The 19,183-nt window shown below is 41.9% G+C and overlaps 2 protein-coding genes across 2 annotated transcripts; one reads left to right on the top strand and one right to left on the bottom strand.

Moving 5' to 3' along the window:
* Nucleotides 1-924: 924 nt before the first annotated feature.
* LOC119727774 (uridine 5'-monophosphate synthase-like) lies at nucleotides 925-8,418 on the bottom strand. The gene is made up of 11 exons (XM_038199832.1): nucleotides 8,179-8,418; nucleotides 7,084-7,182; nucleotides 6,804-6,965; nucleotides 6,127-6,230; nucleotides 5,776-5,938; nucleotides 5,531-5,659; nucleotides 4,418-4,551; nucleotides 4,061-4,275; nucleotides 3,365-3,463; nucleotides 2,580-2,692; nucleotides 925-1,971 (listed from the first exon to the last, which is right to left on the bottom strand). The coding sequence occupies exons 1-11, from the start codon at nucleotides 8,377-8,379 to the stop codon at nucleotides 1,897-1,899; spliced, it is 1,494 nt and encodes a 497-aa protein (XP_038055760.1). The 5' UTR covers nucleotides 8,380-8,418; the 3' UTR covers nucleotides 925-1,896.
* On the top strand, nucleotides 8,414-18,543 carry LOC119727772 (Bardet-Biedl syndrome 7 protein homolog). The gene is made up of 15 exons (XM_038199830.1): nucleotides 8,414-8,523; nucleotides 9,066-9,206; nucleotides 9,929-10,057; nucleotides 10,179-10,354; nucleotides 11,074-11,333; nucleotides 11,657-11,723; nucleotides 11,972-12,152; nucleotides 12,953-13,037; nucleotides 13,226-13,328; nucleotides 13,664-13,931; nucleotides 14,507-14,709; nucleotides 14,874-15,038; nucleotides 15,451-15,664; nucleotides 17,220-17,343; nucleotides 18,068-18,543. Exons 2-15 carry the CDS (start codon nucleotides 9,168-9,170, stop codon nucleotides 18,205-18,207), a joined length of 2,154 nt encoding a protein of 717 aa, XP_038055758.1. The 5' UTR covers nucleotides 8,414-8,523; nucleotides 9,066-9,167; the 3' UTR covers nucleotides 18,208-18,543.
* The last annotated feature ends 640 nt before the right edge of the window (nucleotides 18,544-19,183 follow it).

Below are 19,183 nucleotides of genomic sequence, written 5' to 3'. Positions count from 1 at the left end.
AATGCGATAACACCGTGTAATGGGGATATTTTGGATCATGACAGCCGTTGTAACATCTACATTGGGCAAGGTAGAGTAACAATACAGCTTGTTTCAAATCAATATTTGTAATGCGATCAAGCTAAGTGAGTCGTTTGTCGAGAATTTAAATTTAACTTCATCGTATCACTTCATCACATCGCTTGGTGTTCCGACTTCCATAATTTTTGAACTAAAGATGGCATCAGCATGCGGTTTTCGCAGCAGTAATGCCGAGGTCGTACTCTTTTCAAATCTGTAATAAAAAAATTTTGACCAGGGTCGACAAAAGACTCATGTAGCTTGATCGCATCACATTTGTTTGATAGTTGATACTGCTGATAATAACAATCTAATTACAGTTGACTCTCTTTAATAACAAACTCAGTCGGACGTAACCAAAGTATCAGTTGTATCAGGATCATGTATGAAAGGTAGTAATTTGCAGCTTTCCAAATTTATTGTCGAAAAGCTTAATTGTTTAAAGTAGTAATGACACTGAACTCCGTGTGAAATTCTTCTTTCTGGCATGCTGTCATTTTGAAGAAATCAATAAAAGGTCATTTTCCAAAGATGTATTTTTGGAAATTTCCGTTAGTAATTTGCATTTAATTCGGTGATTGGTGCGCACAAGGGTTGGTATGACACACACGCTCTTGGTTGCTATGATTAATTTTTTATACTCAGAATTTGTACTAACAGAGTTTGTATTAAGTTAATGAGAGTTGATTGTACTATGAATTTACCGGTATGTTGCGTGTCAGATTTAACAAACAAAAATAGGAAATTGCTCATTTTACAGGTTTGTATAATTTCCTCTTTAAGGGGTAGTTTATAGCAAAAATTGTCCTTGGGGACAAAAATAAGTTGTGTGCATTGGCACCATTTCAATTGAGTATTGCAATGTCATGTTATTCTCTGTCTTTTAATTAGGATCACAATCAAATCATGAAAATCTTTTTGTCATAATAATAAAACCCAATACAGAATGAAACACAGACTAAAATACATCAGTTATATCTGGTACATAGATACCATGTGTTTAATTAAACGTACCCCAAAACAATGATTTGAAGAATTCTTGGCATTCCGAATTTCTCTAATTAAGCCTTTCTGAGAGAACAAAAAAGAAAACTAAAACTACATTTTGCACATCTTTCAGATGGTAACCTTTTCAGCAAGCCTCTGTACTGATGACACCAGGCTCTGTTTACATGTGTGCATTCTTATGGAAGCCTGGTGGGAACGACGGTTTCGTAGCCCCATAAAAAAAGCGCACACGTAAACAAAGTGTGACGTCATCAGTACAGAGACTTACTCAAGCATGCAACTCGGAATTTAGACAAAAACGAGGAAATTCCAAACCACACATCAAGACTTTGTACAGTATTTTTCAATTTGTAATGGCATTCATGAGAAGTAAAAAAAACGAGGAAATCAGCGGATCCGAGGAAAGGTTGCATGCCTGCTTACTGTATTACGAATATTTCAGTAATTTTTGAAAATTTGAATAAAACCGGGACGCAAGTGGAAAGATGAATCCAGACTCGCTATGGTATCCTGGCATCCAAAACATTGTCCACAATATTGAGGAGAAAAACGCGCTTTTACTCTCAATAGGAAATAATATCCAAAGCCTGGGCAAAAAACATACCCAATATTTAAAAAAAAAAATAATTGTGGACTTTTGAAAGAACCTATGTGCTGTATTCCTCCACTAGCTTTTCGTGAGTTGACCATCTACCGTTCCTTCACATCATAACTGAGCTGCTCACAGTCAAGAGTGGTCTTGAATGTTTCCTTGGCCTCAAATCTCAGCAGATTAAGAGCTTCTTCTCAGAGAAGTTACAGTTTTGGCAGCCGTTTGTTTTTCTACCTTCAAGACTCTAGACTCATGTAAGCAGCGTAGCCAGCCTCCTGATAAGCCTTGGCAGCTGCTACTGGGTCTGCAGCCTGCAAAGAAACACAGCAAATATTGTTACACCGACCTGTTTAAAGTTTTGTGTTCATAAATGCTGGAAAAACCAAGAAAACAAATTCTGTTCGGAGCAATTTATAGACGTTGGGGATTTGTCGGGTCAGGGAACCAGACTAGCTGGCTTGTACCCATTCACGGATGTGTAACCCATTGCAAAGAAAATGTGGACTGACTAGGTTTGGTAAATTGGGGGCAGTATTTGAAAACAGTCAGATTTATTCCAGCGATGGTCGGCCGACCATTGTTGGAAATTGATGCAAAAATTCCACTCTTCTTGAAAATGACAGCACACCAGGTGCTGTTATTTCATAGGATGCAAGATACATTTATTCACCAAGAGTCAAGAAAAGTATTTGATAATAATTTGTTGTACATGTATATTACCTCTAAGTTAGTATATTACATTGTTCTTATTCGCTGATGAATTCAGAAAATTGTACAGGGCCGGGTCGGTAAGGTACTTCTGACATATAGTGCTTGGGATGATACGTGGAGTAACAGGCAGGGCAGTATGGGGTGGTACTGGGGCATGAAAAGAATAGTGGTTGGGTGCATGAGAAGAACAGCGGTCATTGCTGCTCACCTGGTAAATTCCCCTGCCCACAATGATGATGTCACTGCCTTGCTTAGCGATGACCTTTTCAGGGGTCAAATACTGCTGGCCCAAGGCATCAGTTCCCTCGGCAAGTTTCACACCTGGATCACAAAGAATTAAAATGCAACCATTAACCCTCCTGCTGTCTGAACAGTCAAAGACAGTCAAATAATCAATCCACTTCCCCTGCCATGTCTTTTTCACAGGTCTTTCACCATATTTCAAGCAAGCACTGTGACGAGTCAACTTCAGTCAACAGACAAAAGCAGGCAACTGGTAGGCACAGCTGGCTTATCAAACACCTACAGTCAAAGCATAGCTGTATCAAGTTACATAAACAGTCACAGCCAGTCAATCCTGCATTATGTAGGCTGGGAGCTCGTAACAGTTAAAAAACAGTCACTGGCTGATTTTGACTAAAAGAACAAGTTCCCACAGAGTGTCTGTTTGCACTGGAGGGTCGTGTGTTTGTCGGGAAGTTTCTTATTCTTAGACTGTACACAAATGGCACAATCTGTTTTATTTAACCAAAATTGGAACAGGCCTCATGTCAATCTTAAAAGGGAAGGTCAGTCTTAAAATCCTTTAATTAAAATAATGAAAAAGTTGGCAAAATTCAGGGTTAGGGTTTATTGTTTGCTTTTTTTTGAAAAAAAAGGGGAGAAACACCCTGGGCCATTAACGGAAAAAAACAACAAACAATACAGTATACATGAGAACAAAGTCTCTCAAATATAAAGAAGAAATATGGGGAAAATATTAGTTTATTTTACCGGGAGTCATGTGAATGAATTTTGGATCCGATGACAGTGCCGACGTGCATATAAACCCAATCACAAAGTCTGCATTATCCTCCGCCATCTTTACGGTTGCTGTGGGGAAAAATGGATACAATTGTCTGGATGAGTCAATATTACAATAAATCCAGTTAGACTTAATTCAATTTATTCGAATCACACCTGTTCATTTATTGTGCATATGTAACCCGCTCTACAAAAAAAATGTATTTTATGTCGCAATTAAATGAAATTGAGTTATATAAATGGTTGGAAAGCCCACAACGTAAGCTTTCATTTGGTAAATAATATAGCTCAATATCCTCTCCTGTTCTGGTGATATGACAAATTTGCATATTTATTACTTTCTTGGCGTTTTAATTGCACAAGTCAGTGAGAAAACAGGCTTTGAAACAGCTGACTCTGTTGTAGATTTTGAGTTTTTTCCCCACTTTATTAATCAAAATCAATATTGCTGTGAACGAGCCCTGAAACTTTAGGTAATACAGATGCCATTCATGACAAAAATGAAAATCACATTTGTTCATTTAAATCAGTAATAAAAATATCTTTTATCAACAAATAAAATTATATTTAATTTAACTCTGCGTAATTTCAATACTATACGCAGTCAGACAAGTATACATTCTAACAATTGAAGAGGTATATATACAAATATGTAAAAAATCGTACATTGTGTGTATTCTCCAGTTGCTAGGTTTCCTGCCGAGCTCATCTGGCCGATGAGGAGACACGCCCTCCCTTTTGCCCCGCCCACTTCTTTCAATCCCTGTACCACCCCGGCACCGGGCACAGCGTGGGCATTGGTGATGTGTGCCCAGTCGGCGATCTTGTAGAGTCCGGAACCATACTGGTGCTTGACGGTGTTACCGATGTCTGCAAATTTCCTGAGAAACGAATGGGCAAGTCGGCACAAGACTTCGGTCAATAAAAGTTGAACCAACTTATGAAGAATTGTAAAACTAAGCGTTATATCTTCCCTGGTTTTATGAGAGGCCTTGAAATATTTGAATGGATTCTCGTACTCACCTATCCTCAAATATCAGGAAGTTATGTTTACTGGCGAGGGCCGTCAACAATGTCACAAACTCGGCAGAGAAATCCTCCAGGATATCAATGTGCGTCTTGAGGAGGCAGATGTAGGGACCGACTTTGTCTGCAAGCTGAAAAAAGATCAGCACGAAAACTTGTAAAAGAAAGTCTGTCTTGAGTTAGTATGGATCCTAGGCCTCTGTATCCGCTCCGTTCACAAGTACCCCCTCACCGGCAAAGAAGGTACAGTTGGGGGTAACCGAAAGACGCCATCTTGCCCAACTGCAATATTTTGCCGCGCGGCCACTGCGTGTACATAGTACAAATCCTCTGGTGTACGTGAGTCACACACAAGGAACGGTGCGTGCGCGTCAACCAGCAAAATGTATGTGTCCCGCCCATGGGATGTTGTTGCTAGGTAAAAGGGCGCCCTCTTTTGTTGGCGCACAGAGCCCATATCTTCAGTTTTCTTGGCATAAAATGATTCAGATTATTTCACTTTGCCTTGGATGGAATGCCAGTGTACTGCATGTTACTTAAACTAGTACAGGTACGTACTCATTTATACTGGAGACGAAGAACAGAAATTGGCGTTAAGTGGATTGCCCAAGGACACGTAGCTGAATTCAAACTCATAACCCTCTCATGATGGGCCACATTAACCAAACCCTCCTCAATCCTCCTGCCGGTTTTGGATGATTTTAGAGGATTGAGGATGAATGGCAAAGATGTATCGCATATTTGTGGAGGATGCATTATGTCAAGCCAGTAGGCCATATCCTGCATTGGTTATGTTCAGCCATGCATAAACGAGCCCTGTGTTTTTCTTGTATTTCATCTGCACTGCTTCTAAATGCCATTCGCACTGCCTCAACCATAGCAGTAATTGGCAGAAGATTTTGGAGGATTGAGGTAGTGGTCACCCTCCACAGACTAAATTCACGAAATAACAGATGGTTTGGAGGATGGAGGCTGAATCGAATTTTTTTCTTGGAGGCAGTTGCAGGATTGAGGTTGCATCCTAGCCAGAGGGCCTAGGGGGTTAGGGTTAAAGTTTCCAGTGAAATATATTAGAAAATAGGGATTTAAGGATTTACTTATTCTTCTAACCTCAAGAACTTGCTGACAAGATGCGAGGTCAGCAGAGACGGCAAGGTTGGTCTGCTTGGCGGCCATGATGGTAAACAGTTGCTTGGCAACCGGATGCTGGCACAACTCGGCCCGCTGTTCATAGCGAGACTAATGATACAAAATCAGGACAAGTGTACATATGGTTGAAAACAGCAAAGTAGGGTTGGAGGTTGAAAAACGTAAATATATCAGATGGAACAAAAAGAAGAGAACATAAATTGTACCAGTCGAGGCCTCTTTGCATCGGATGGCTTCTCAGGGGACGCGACCTTTGCTTCGTCAGGGAAGGTGTTGTCGACGATAAACTGCTTCACAGCAGCAACCACCTCGGCTTCCAATTTCCCATGATCCTCTAGGACTTGGAGAACCTTGGGTAAGGTTACGACGCTGACAAAATAAAGAGAAACAGAAGAGAACACTTATAGGTTTGCTAGAAATGGTCACAGTATTATTTTAGGCATTGTTTACAACGGATGTTTCACATTTTCCCATTTTCCCACAATTTTTTTCTCCAGTTTTGAAGATTGTCGAGAACATGTCATACTCTTTTCGCAGGTATCCAATTCCTATCATACCTTTGTAAGTGTATGCCTCGCTGTTCCAATCTGTTCTTTCCTCCTTGCCCTCGATCCAACAAAACCACAGCATTCTTCACTTTCATGCCAACAGCACTGAGAGACTGGGAAGAAGAATGAGAATCAATGATTAATGAAACTATAGTATAATTGAAACAAATCTGTGTATAGATTTTAATGGAATCGAGATAGTTACAGCTTTGTGTTCGTTATCCCTCCTATGCAAACATACACTCTGCGCAAAGTTGTCCTTTCAGTCAAAATCAATCAAGTGACTGCTTCCAACAGTTAAGAGCGGGGCCCAGTCTACATAAAGCAGAATTGACTGGCTGTGACTGTTTATGTAACTTGACTGTAGGTGGTTGATAAGCCAGCTGTGCCAACTTAATGCCTGCTTTTGTCTGTTGACTGAATTGGACTAGTCAGAGAGCCTGCTTGAAACATGATCTGACTGTTGGTGACTAGCCTGTGTAAAAGACATGGCAGGGGAAGAGGATTGTTTTTGACTGTCTGTGATTGTTCAGACAGCAGTCCTAAGTCCAATATCTTGTACTGTAACAATTGGGAGGTTTTGGGATTTTGGGATAGTTGCTACAATGCCTGTGCTAATTACTAAGGTGTCCTTTAGGAGGTAGAGCTATTGTCTTAAAGTATTTGTTAATGGAGGACTACCATACCTGTGCTGTTTCCATAACACTGCCGCCACTAGTGACGACGTCCTCCACAATCAGGCAGTGGTCCCCAGGCTGGAAAGCGCCCTCTATCATTTTCCTAGTCCCATAATCCTTTGCTTCTTTGCGTCGTATTACCATCGGTTTATTGTGGTTCACTGCCATCAACTGTAAAGTTTGCCGCCCAAAAAATTAAATTAGACAAAATGACAGATAAAATAAATATTCCCAAATTTTTTTCAATACATTTCCCAAATGATTCCTGAATCCTGTAACGGTGACTTACCGTTGCCAATGGCAAGGCCGTGTAAGGCACACCACACACGACACTGAAGTCAGCTTTGCTCTCAACCGATGCCTCCCACAGTAACTCAGACACCTCAGCCTACCAAAATACGACAAGAATATAAATTAGAACAATCTCTCTTAGTCTTAACAGTAAAACATACATATGAATGTAACCTTGCTCCTAAGCCAGGAAAAATTATTACAATTAAATATTAATTGTTACACAAATTTACAGGCATTACAAATTCATAGATAGTTTAAATGAGGTATTCAAAAAGTATTCATAAAAAAGTAATCAGATCTTGTAACAATTATATTCCTGTTTTTGGTAATCCTGTAAGTTTTGGACCCCAATCCTGTAGTTTAGGAAAGAATGTTGCAACCTGACGCTACTTCAGCAGTTGTGTACAAAGTCTATGGAGAGTCAAGAACATTTTCTTAGTATTTCCTAACAAAATTGGAAAAGTTTCTCAGTCCCAGATTCATGTCTTATCATTTTTGCAATGACTGACCTTCATTGAGAAGATATATGAAGAAAAAAGCAGCGTCAGGTTGCAACATTCTTTCCCTAGATTCACTTCAAAAATCTGCTAAATCACCTATTCTTACGCAAAATACATTATACACTAGCCCAGGTTGGACGACGTCTTCATTGCAATACGATAGTACACAACGGAGTCCAACCTGGGCTAATTATAAACACTTATGCTTATACTCATATACAGACATGACAGATGGGAAAGAATGTTGCAACCTGACGCTACCTCGGCCTCAGCGATTGTGTACAAAGTCTATGGAGAGTCAAGAAATTTTTTAAAGTATTTCTTAACAAAATTGGAAATATTTCTCAGTCCCAGATTCATGTATCATCATTTTTGCACTTACTGACCTTCATTGAGATGATATATGAAGAAAAAAGCAGCGTCAGAAACAGAATTTTGCCTTTAGTCCTTACGGTCGCCCTGCTCGGAAAAAAAGTATTCGACTACAACAGTCAACACTGTCAATCATGTCAATGTCACTGTCAGTGTCAGTGAGTGATACACTGTCACTGAGTGTCATGTCACCAGGTCACTGCCCTTGCTTTACTTACCATTATTTCAGGATAGGAAACCATGACTCTCAGGTCGAAATAGACAGGCGACTGAATGCCACTTTTCAGCGTGAAGGAGCCAAATTTGACAGCCTCCACATCGTACAGTTTCAGAATTAAATCGTCCAACCTTGCTCCATCCATTCTGACTTGATTATCGATTTCTCTGGACATAGAAGGGGCCACAAGAACAACCAACATGTCATGCTTGTGTGCAGGCTTTTGTATTCAAGGCGCGCCGGCGCGAATCTCCTTTGACGCTTGGTGGCGCTATCACACATTCCACAGGAAATTTTCTGTCAAGCTGATCGCGAAAAGCGTCCGTAACAACCGAGTAAAAGGGAGGTAATTATATCAATTGGGACTTTTTTTCTAATTGTGTAGCTGAAATATCGTGCACCTGAAATAAACGATAATGAAATATTGCTAGTATATTGATTGATGATGAGAAATTAACAAGTGGTTTCGGGGCTTTTAGTTTAGTTTTCCTTCATCATGAAATGCCACTGCATCTGTTTCGTGAAAATTGCGATTATTTTGAGATCATATTTATTCGGGACAACATTTTGCTTTAAAGGTTTTTAGATAAGAACAGACATGACACTAGCCATTAACAGCCAGGGAAAATGTAGTATCCTGATGCCACTTTGGTGAGTTGGTCTCGTAGCCTACAATTTTTTACAAAGTCTATGGCATGCCGGGACTCGATTCCTAAGTTAAAGTTAAACAATGAAAAAAATTGTACAAAAACTACAATATTATGTTTATGGTCCTAGATTCAGGTTTTTGTGATAACGGATTGTCTATGAGAATACATACCCTTTTAGTTTTACTTGAACCTTAATATAAACTTTTGATTACATAAATTATTTGCCCAAATTGTACAGGTGGTTGTTTTGCTTTTTCAAAGCAAACTAAACTCCTTGGCATGCTTGGGAAGTAGACTGTGGTTTCTTATGCTGTAGTCTGCTGGATAACGTGCTGCCAAGATGATGGAATTAAATCTACACCGGGCTGACTATATCCAGGTTGGTACAGAAATCAAGATTGTTCATTTCAAACAAATAGTAGGCCTATTACATATCAATCAAACTATAAATTAAATAATGAAGGCCTCTGAATTCAACAATATGAATGAAACAATAAGCTCCATAAGGCCCTTCATGGTATGAATCGAGTATGGAGAGCTGGTCTCATCGACGACATCAAGAGACGTCTGTTCGTGGCTACAGTTGAGTCTGTACTTCAATATGGAGCTGAGACGTGGACAATGACAGCCAAGCACAAGAGAGCGCTAGACGGCATCTACACGCGAATTCTACAGATGGCTCCAAACGGCAGTTGGAAAGACCATGTGCCAACATCAAGGTTTACGACGCCTTGCCCAGAGCTTCTGCTAAGGTCAGGGAGCTGAGGATGAGGCTGGCAGGCCACTGTGTGCATCCTCTAGAGCTAGCTGCAAGCCCGCTAGTACTGTGGGAACCTGTCGATGCAGCTAGGAGCAGGGGCAGGGGGAGACTATTTTTTGTCGACCAGTTGAAGAGGGACACAGCACAACAAGATACCACTGAGCTGAGGATGCTGATGCTGGACCAGGATGCATGGAATGCAACCATTAGAGTCTTTCGAGAAGGCGTCGGTTGACGTTGATGACAACCTCTCGTATGATGATGATGATGATAATGAACATTATATTATAATGTATGCAGTTTTGCAGCAGCTAATTTGTGTTCATATCTCATTTTGCCAGGTTGGGGTCACCTCCCCTCGCAGCATGCGGCTGCTGCCGGAGAAGAAAGCCAAGGCAGCCCAGCGTGTAGCCGTAGCCGATCAGACCGGTGTCCTGCAGTGCTTCAACATGAAGAAACGGGAACCAGTGGTTAGTCCAAAAGCAAAAAAAGCCTCAGCCATGTCTGAAATGGCTATTGCTTTTCAATGACACAGATGGGTATGGAAGTGGCTTAAAACCATCTTTATCCATCTTTTTATTCTCTCACCAGAGTGCGTTCAAGACTCTCCCTGGCCCTAAGATCAACCGGTTGGAGCTGGGCGGGGCCCTGGGCATGATCCCGGACAAGATCTTCATCACCTCCGGGTCAGAGGTCAAAGGCTTCACCAAGAAGGGCAAACAGTTCTTGGGCTTCGACACCAACCTGACCGAGAGCATCAAGACAATGTAAGATGGAAATTTGGCCTGGCTGTTTTGATGTTATATCCGACAGCCTGTGGTTTTAATTTGAGACAGTTTTGAGCACCATTTTCTATTTTATTATTAGCACGTGAAAGTTACGGTTGAGTAAAAGTGTGCACCTTATTTTTGTTTAAAACAAAAAGAAGGTGCCAACAAAAATAAGGAGTTTTTTCACCCTGTCTAAAATAACCTATAATTTATCTATAACTGGAAGAAACCTTTATAAGAACAGTCTCTTGTTGCACTTTCCAATGATATTTAAATGTCATTTTTTAATTCTGTGATCTCACTCTCTATACATTTTCAGTATCTTTTTTTGTGTCGCCTAAACAAAGTTTTGGGGACACTTACCACAATACTGGTCCTAAATTCTGTATGACCATATCCCTGTATGTATGTTAAAGTTAAGGTTAAGTTTGTGAAAAAAAAAGGTACAACTTCTACATGCTTTCGTGGATTTTGATGAAACTTAGATGCAGTGACCCTTGGGTGGGAATACGTAATTCTTCATCGGATTACTGAGGTCAAAGGTCATGTAGGGGTCATTAGAGGTCATTGTTTGAAAATGCACAAAATTTGACTTTTTTTTTTAAGAACACAAAACATAGAGGGATTGACTGCGAAAAAAAGGCAACGCGTGCGATCTGCGGATCACCTTGTCTTTTAAGCATTCATTTTGATTTGGTCCTTTACCGTGATCGTAGGTGGGTCAGCGGCAGCCATCTCTTCCTTGGAGGCAACTACATCTTCAACCATTATGTGGACTGCAAGGACGAGAACTACTACCTCTGCAGCGACCGCATCAACGACATCGTCTGCCTGCCGCTGGGCAGGGTCAAAGAGGTCACGCCCGTCCTGGCCTGCCAGGACCGGGTCCTGAGGGTGCTGGATGCATCCAACCTACTGTATGAAGTGGAGGTGGCTGGCCCCCCGCAGACACTGTGCCTGTTTGCTGATGAAGGGGGTAGGTACCATTTTTCGTAAAGGGGTTTTCATTTGCCTGAACTTTAGATCTGTGTACATTTTTCCTTTTAATATTTAAGTACGATAACTTTGAAGACATTAGCCCTAACCCCCTAAAGGCTCTTTTGGGGTCAAGTACCAAATACCACAGAATACTACATGTGTTGTGCACACTTGTATGGAAAGAAATGCATACTACAGGTTTCTACTCGGTAGTATTTTGTAGCTTTAGGGTTCAGAAGCCACAGTATTATTTTGCTACTTTTTGGGGGCAAAATGTTTCTGTAAATGTGATAATTTGTGTCTGTGTCTCTTGTCATATAGGTGAGGATGGTGAGGAAGTTCTGTATGGCACATCAGATGGCAAGATAGGATTGGTTCAACTTGGCAGGTAAAAAGGCTGTGAAAATCAGGGCAAATGCTTGTGTTCATAGGCAAGCTACTTTACAGCAATCGCTTTCCTCCTTTCAGAGGAGTACTGAAATCTAGGGTACTGAATTTTCTGTTAGGAAATTTGGCTGACTTCAATGTACAATAAGCGGAGAAGTTTCAAGGAGTATTGTTGTTAGTAGTCAATTCAATAAAATCTTGACCTTTGAGACTATTTTGTTATAACATCTCTTCTTGGTCTTTTCACAGATCTGCCCCAAATCACAAGTGGGAGATTCCAAATGAGAAGCGCAGTGGGGGCGTCCTGTGCCTGGACAACTATGACATCACGGCGGACGGAATTGCCGATTTGTTGGTGGGGAGGGACGATGGTCTGGTTGAGGTGTACGGCTATGACGAATCCGATGAACCTGTCCTGAGATTCAGTCAGGTACTTGCCTTGAAATGTTTACAATGTATAATAAACCTGTGTAAGACTCTGAATTACCCAAGACAATTGTGTATAAACAAAATTGCATTGTTGTAGTTGAGCCTATCTCAAGTCCATCACAGGTCCGGTGACTAGTCAAAATTCTAAATCAAAAGGCAATATACAGGTAGGGTCACAAGTAAAAGGGACGAAAAATACCAGAAGGTTTCATAAGATGGAATTTGCGTCGGGATGATGTACATTCAATATTAGGTTTTGCCCATCAGAGTAAGCAGGAGGTCGTGGGTGCGAGTCCCACCCGAGTGATTTTTTCCAACTTTCACTCGGGAGGTAACACACTGAGTATACAAGTGTTTATACGTCGATGAAGGGCAAAACCTAATATTGAATTTCAGAAGAATCATTTTATAACATTTCATTTGAAGGGCTTGTGAGTTGACTGGAGGACCTGCTTTTGACTTGTGAGGACTTGTGATTGACTCAACTAAAACGCTACAAAATTGTAATGTAATCTTACAAGCGTGCAAACTGTAGGTAAAAAATAATAATATCAATATTGGGTTTTGCTATTGACATTGGCGAAGGCCAAGCCTAATATTAGTTTCAGTTAAGGCCTATTTTACATTTCGTCCCATACCTGTGATAACTCTACTTTGGTCACATCTCCACACATCTAGTCAGTGTATATTTTCAGGGGAAGACAATACCCCCAAAAATGAATATATTCTTCGTCATTTAGTACAGCTGTCAAGATTCAACATTCTACCTGTTTTCCATCAAATTTCCCCTTTTTTTGGCAGACGCTAAGTGAAAGCATCAGTTCCATCCAGGGAGGTACGGTGGCCACCCCAGGCTATGATGAGGTGGTGGCTTGCACATATGCAGGTCAGTTATCCCCCGTCACTCCTCAAATCTTTGAAGTCGCCAAACGATCTTCAGTAAACTAAAAATTTGCTTTCAGTGAACTGATGGATGGACTGTGATGGCAGTTTGTCTGTTTTTTTTTTCCCCTCCATTATTGGACTTGTAATGTAAGGTACATTTTTGCTTGTTTTGCCACATTTTGTTTACAGGTTGGATCCAGGGTCTAAGCACAGAACCGCCCCTTAAAGAGGCGGGGCCTGGAGACAAGGTCAAGGTCAGCCAGGATACGCAGAATAAGATCTCCAGCCTCAAGTAAGACTCGCCAGAAATCTTTTAAGATTCATGTTAAAGGACTACTTCATACTTTGACGCGAAAGTGAACATGAATACACATTTTGTTACGTCACAGCAAGTATTCGCACAGTGTATTTGCAAAAAATTGCCAACATATTGATAGCGGCAAGTTTGCTGTGAATGTTTTTGCGATGAGCAGTTAAACAGATGCTTGGCCATGGTGTGTCATGCATCCACGCAAAGACGCTTAAGGTTTGTGGGCAGTCAGATAAAAAATGACACAACTAGAACACTGGCAACAGCTAACGCTTTACCCTGGTAAGTTTATCTGGTCTGGTTTCTCTCATTTCTAGAGCTGAGCTGGAGGGTCTCCAACGCCGTGTGATCCAGGAGCGAGAGAAGTACCACTACTCTGCCATGAACACCAAAGCCATCTCGGCCGTGCCGTACTTCAACATCAACGACCGCTTCTCGCTGAACCGTGACGATGCCAGCTACACGCTCAGTATTGAGGTGCAGGTGGCCATAGACAACGTGCTGCTGCAGAGCGACGTGCCCATTGACCTGCTGGACGTGGATAAGAACTCGGCTGTGGTTAGCTACAGCGCATGCGATACTGAGGTAGGTAAACGCCTGTGTTGTAGCCGTTGAGACTAGTCTTGGTCTTGAGACCAGTCTCGAGACAAGTTTGAACGTGTTCTCGGTCTCGACCACGCATGGTCTTGGAAGAAAAGGCTGGTCTTGGTCTCACGCCTACTGTTCTCGGAATTTTGGGCAGAGACCAGCACGAGACCAGTATAGAAATGCACTTGCAGTTGTTGCCTTGAAACTACTGGACCGTTCGGGAGTTCTTGGTATCATTTCCCTTCCAACAAAATTTCCTATCCATTTATATCAACAGTGTAGGTCTCTGAATAGTTGAAGTATGAGGTTGCGTTTGTTTGTTACCACCCTGTATAACCGAGTGTTACATCAAAACGAAATGCCAAGTGTGCTCTTTCTCATGCAATGAAAAACTGGAAAAAACGGATGCTTTTGAATCTTACTTCATTAGATTCGGTCTCATTGTTTGAAAAGTTATGTTCTAAGCGTGCTCTTTATAAGTGCCACCTAACTGTGCCAAAAATCTTCACTTTTGAGATTTGTAGTTTTGCCAAACTCCATATGTCACTTTGACAATTTTTCCCATTGTTTAGAATGGCAACTTTCTGTTGGCCACGTATCGCTGCCAAGCCAACACCACCCGCCTGGAGCTTAAGGTGCGGTCCATCGAGGGCCAGTACGGGACCCTTCAGGCCTACATCACCCCACGACTGCAGCCCAAGACCTGCCAAGTCAGACAGTACAAGATCAAACCGCTGTCCTTACACCAGAGAACACATGTGCTGGATGACACAAGGTGAGTGAGAAGTCTTAGTATGAAATTGCTGAATTCAATACATCGTAATAGTGGTTACTATTAAATCCAGCAACCGTACTATGAAGAGCCCAATTTTTTAAATCATAATCTCTCCACTAAAAAGTTTCAACTGAAGCTATTGTCTTTCCTTTTTTTGGACACAGGCCCATGAACACCCTGAAGTTGAGCGGTCAGTTCAGTCTGGCCGAGATCCACTCCTGGGTCTGTTTTTGCCTACCAGAGATCCCCGAACGCACCCCGCCGGGGGATTCCATCAACTTTCACTTCCTGTCCACGTTTCTGGACACTCAGCTGGACTGCCTGTACAGGTGAGTGGCTCTGCGTTTTTGTGTTATTCTTGCGAGAACGAATTTCGGGGGTCAACATTTTGACTCTGTTGGGTGCTAGTTGTGAATCCTGCCGCACGTGTTCCACCAGTGCATCATATTATGCGAACGTGTGAGAAACAACATTTGTGTATTAGTGCTGTTAGTATTATGTGTCACACACACATCGTGTACATACATTGAATTGACACTGCTGCAAATATGTATGTGTATGCCACAAAATGTCCGCCGCATCTCGGAAACGGTAGGACATTAGGTTAGTTCCCTTTCAACCAGACCTTTGAAACAGGATAAGTAAACAATCCAAAACATAAAATTTTCGGGGATTTCAGGTCGTAATGTCCCTTTAAAGTAAATGTACAAAAACAAAGTATGCAATTTTTTTTCCCTCCAGGAAAGGGGAGGGCATCTTCCGCTCGGACAACATCTCCACCGTCTCCATCCTGAAAGACGTCTTGACCAAAGAGGCAACCAAACGCAAGATCAATCTGAACATCAGCTATGAGCTCCAGGATGATTCTATCCCTGATACGCTGAGGCGGCTACACCCCAAGCTAGAGTATCAGCTCTTGCTTGCTAAGAAGGTCCAACTCATAGATGCACTGAAGGTAGATTTAACAAAAATCATTCGTGCTAATGTTCAGGGCATTATTTACCCTCAACTTAATAGTCATGGTTTCTTTGGAGCCTTCCTGAATATTAAAAAAAAATCTCAGCCATGTGTAGCAACAACACCATAAGAAGTTATTCATAAATACCTAAGACAGTTTACCCATTCCTATTGGTTGAGAGCCCGTCACGTGGGTGGTTTTAAACGGTTGATAAAACACCAACTGCTTTTAAACACTTTTTCCAGGTGTCACTTGAAATTTGGACTCCTATGAAATCTGGTCCCTTTTACTGTTTTATTGGTCTTTTACTGTTCTATATATTCTTCACACGTGACCTGTCCACACTCTCCTAATTATCTTCACTTAGACATGCACAATACTACCAGTGAGTCTGTATTTCATAGAGCCCTAAATGCACACTACACTGCACTGCTGCATTCTGTGACACATCACGCAGTACGTGCCACATCACGCAGTACGTGCCACAGTCGCACCAATCTCCATATAAGGAGATTTTAGTACTACTCGCACGAGATTTTAGTACTACTCGCACAGAGCTGCACCCGATTTCATCAAACTCTTCGTAACTTACGATGCATCGCAGCGCTGCGACGCGTCGCATCTCTACGATGCATCGCAGCTGTGACGCGTCCTGCGATCCATTTCACTAAACACGTCGTAAGTGCGACGCGTCGTAGGTGTATTTATAGCACAACTCGGTGACTGTTTTATGTCTTTAGTCAGCGTACAGTAAATAGTCGTCTGATATTCAACAAAGAGTCGTTGGATCTCGGCTCGAAATTTGTTAAAACGTAAAACAAAATGGCAGCCGTGTGATGCAATTTTGAAGGAAAACAAGCTCTCATTGGACTGTATAGCTACTTTGAAATTTCAACTCTAATATTCCGGTCTAATTCATAATTATTCAATGAATTTTCTATTTACAACTTTACACACATTGCCTCGGTATTATAATCTCGTTAATGTAATGTTTGTGGCATAAAACTGGCTTAGAAATGACTCTTCTTATTTTGCGATGACCACTAGACACGTCGTAACTTGCGACGTGTTTTAAGCCGTTGTCAAGGAACTTACGACGCGTTCAACACATCGCAACTTTAGTGAAATGGAAGATACGACGCGTCGCGAGTTGCGACGTGTTACACGTCGTTACTCGAGTTGCGACGCGTCGCTTCGTGAAATCGGGTGCTGGAGGGTTTTTTCGCAACACATGAAGTGAATTTGTTGAAAAAATAATTGGAAATTTATAATTGTTGACCTGTTTGACTGTTTGACCAAAAGGTAGTAATGAATGGCAACAAATATGTGCTTTGCCGGTATTAAACAAATATGTTTAAAACCAGCTCAGTGCCTGGACGCGGAAAATGCCCTGAGCCGGTTTTAAATGTACTTGTTTAAAACTGGCCAAGCACATATTTATTCCCTAATTATAAAAAGTTGCAATACATGACCTTGAACTAGCTCAATTAAACTATTTGACACTAGATGCAAACTGTTTGACACGAGACAATGGTTTGTTTTCTCCACACAGGAGTTACAGATCCACGAGGGTGATCTAGAGTTCATGTCCCCCGAGTATCGGCAGATACTGAGCGATGCGGGCACACTACAGGCTGAGTACAAGAAACAACCGTGCCACCTAGAAAGATTGTATGGTAAGGAATACATGTATAAACTTATCTTTGGCCCACTTTGGTTGAAGGTGACTCAATTGTCAATTTCTCAAAATGAGATCGGACACATACTGGGAAAGCCACAACTTAATTTCTTGCCTACGGCTTGCAATGACACATGCGCCTATGTTAGCGGCTGAAGCCAGTTGCACTATACTCCAGTGCTAATGTTAGCCGTAGTCAAGAAATTCAGACATGGCCACGCATGGGCTCTTGTTTTGGCACATGGGTGGCATGGGTGGCTAGTGCATTAAGTGCTTGCCTCTCACCTCTGTGGCTTGGGTTCGATTCCCAGCACGGGCCATAGGTGAGTGGGGTTGTTTGTCAATTCTCTCCTGTGCCACAGAGGTTTTTCTCTGGGTTCTCCCGTTTTCCTCCCTCTGCCAAAAATCAACACTTTTGATCTCTGGCTGTGCTCCATGGTCATACATGGGTCGTATGGCGGCTGCCACAGGCGCCTTTACATGCCTGCGGCTCGACCACGTTGTAGCCGCGTCCTTCGCAATTCAGCTTCTCAGCTTTGAGTAAGGACGTTTATCTCCCCCCCCCCCATATTGGACCTCAAAATTCTGGACTGTTTGTGGGGTATGATTTGCATGTTCATAAGTTCTAGGAGAAAACATTTGACAGAAACTATACTGCAGCAAGCAACTGCGACCAAACTCGTTGATTATTTGTATTTTTTTCTCCTTTTTTTCTTCTCCAGGAATGATCACAGATCTTTTCATTGACAAGTTCAAGTTCAAGGGATCCAACGTCAAGACCAAAGTGCCTCAGCTCCTAGAGGTCCTGGATAACTACGAGCTGCAGAACCTCATCGACTTCTTCAACTCGGCTGGATCTTAGAAACAAAACAAGTCTGGAATCTGTCTGCCTCTCTCAAAAACAAACCTACAGTTAGTTTTGCTGGACCTGAAGGACCAGTCTTACTCCCCTCTGGCTGCCTGAGTCACTGACTGACTAACTGACTGATTTTCTCTCGTAAATAATGTCCTACACTGACACTTTCAGGTCCAGCTCGACTGGGCAAACCCAGTTTTGCTATTCTCATTTTGAGACCAGGACTGTAACTGTTTAACATCCGAGCTCGTCTTAAAGGGAATATAGTAGTAAAGTCTGTTATGAGCCAATGTGGCCCATCAGGCTGGCCCAACCGTTTATCTCCAGTTTCAGTAGCATGAAACAACTGAGAATTTCCCCTGTACGGGATGCTAGTCCATTGCAGGTTATTCCCCAGCTAATGCCGGTACCCATTTATACTCCTGGGTGGAGAGAGCAAGTGGGGATGAAGTGGCTTGCCCAAGGACACAATATATGGCCAGCGGCTGGATTTGAATCCCCGACCCTGTGATCATGAGTCCTGAACCCTAACCACTAGTCCACACTCCCCCACTATAAAGGGAATATACAACGTTTGCCTTTGCTGTAATTTTTTAGAAATGGATGGATTTGGGGTTAGTATTTTTTTAGCAAACATTGTTACACTGACCTGTTAAAAGGTTTGTGTTCATAGGTGCTGGAAAAACCCAAGAAAACAATGCTGTTCCTGTAGTCTGGTTCCTGACCCTACTGCAGACGAAACGGAGCAATTAATAGACGTCTGGGAATTGTCAGGTCAGGGAACCAGCCTAGCTGGCTTGCACCCATTCACGGATGTGTGACTGATTGCAAACAAAATGTGGACTAACTAAATTTGGTACATTTGGGGCACTGTTTTGAAAAAAAGTCAGTTTTTTCCATTGATGGTCAGCCGACAATCTTTAGAAATTGATACAAAAATTAAATTCAACTTTTCTTGAAAATGGCTGCACTGCATGTGCCA

This window comes from Patiria miniata, unplaced genomic scaffold (assembly GCF_015706575.1).
Source record: "Patiria miniata isolate m_02_andy unplaced genomic scaffold, ASM1570657v1 HiC_scaffold_20, whole genome shotgun sequence".
In the NCBI taxonomy this organism is placed as follows: Eukaryota; Metazoa; Echinodermata; class Asteroidea; order Valvatida; family Asterinidae; genus Patiria; species Patiria miniata.
The sequence above is the reverse complement of the archived record's forward strand: the minus strand, read 5'-3'. Positions and strand labels throughout refer to the sequence as shown.

What these genes read in the sequence shown, in the direction of transcription:
- LOC119727774 (XM_038199832.1), bottom strand. Translation starts at nt 8,379, where the DNA reads ATGTTGGTTGTTCTTGTGGCCCCTTCTATGTCCAGAGAAATCGATAAT. An exon ending in CGGCCTTGCCATTGGCAACG is followed by an intron (nt 6,966 to 7,083) that starts GTAAGTCACCGT and finishes CAAACTTTACAG; the next exon opens with TTGATGGCAGTGAACCACAA. An exon ending in CTTGTCAGCAAGTTCTTGAG is followed by an intron (nt 4,552 to 5,530) that starts GTTAGAAGAATA and finishes ATCTTTTTTCAG; the next exon opens with CTTGCAGACAAAGTCGGTCC.
- LOC119727772 (XM_038199830.1), top strand. Translation starts at nt 9,168, where the DNA reads ATGATGGAATTAAATCTACACCGGGCTGACTATATCCAG. An exon ending in ACCGAGAGCATCAAGACAAT is followed by an intron (nt 10,355 to 11,073) that starts GTAAGATGGAAA and finishes CCGTGATCGTAG; the next exon opens with GTGGGTCAGCGGCAGCCATC. An exon ending in GGATTGGTTCAACTTGGCAG is followed by an intron (nt 11,724 to 11,971) that starts GTAAAAAGGCTG and finishes GTCTTTTCACAG; the next exon opens with ATCTGCCCCAAATCACAAGT.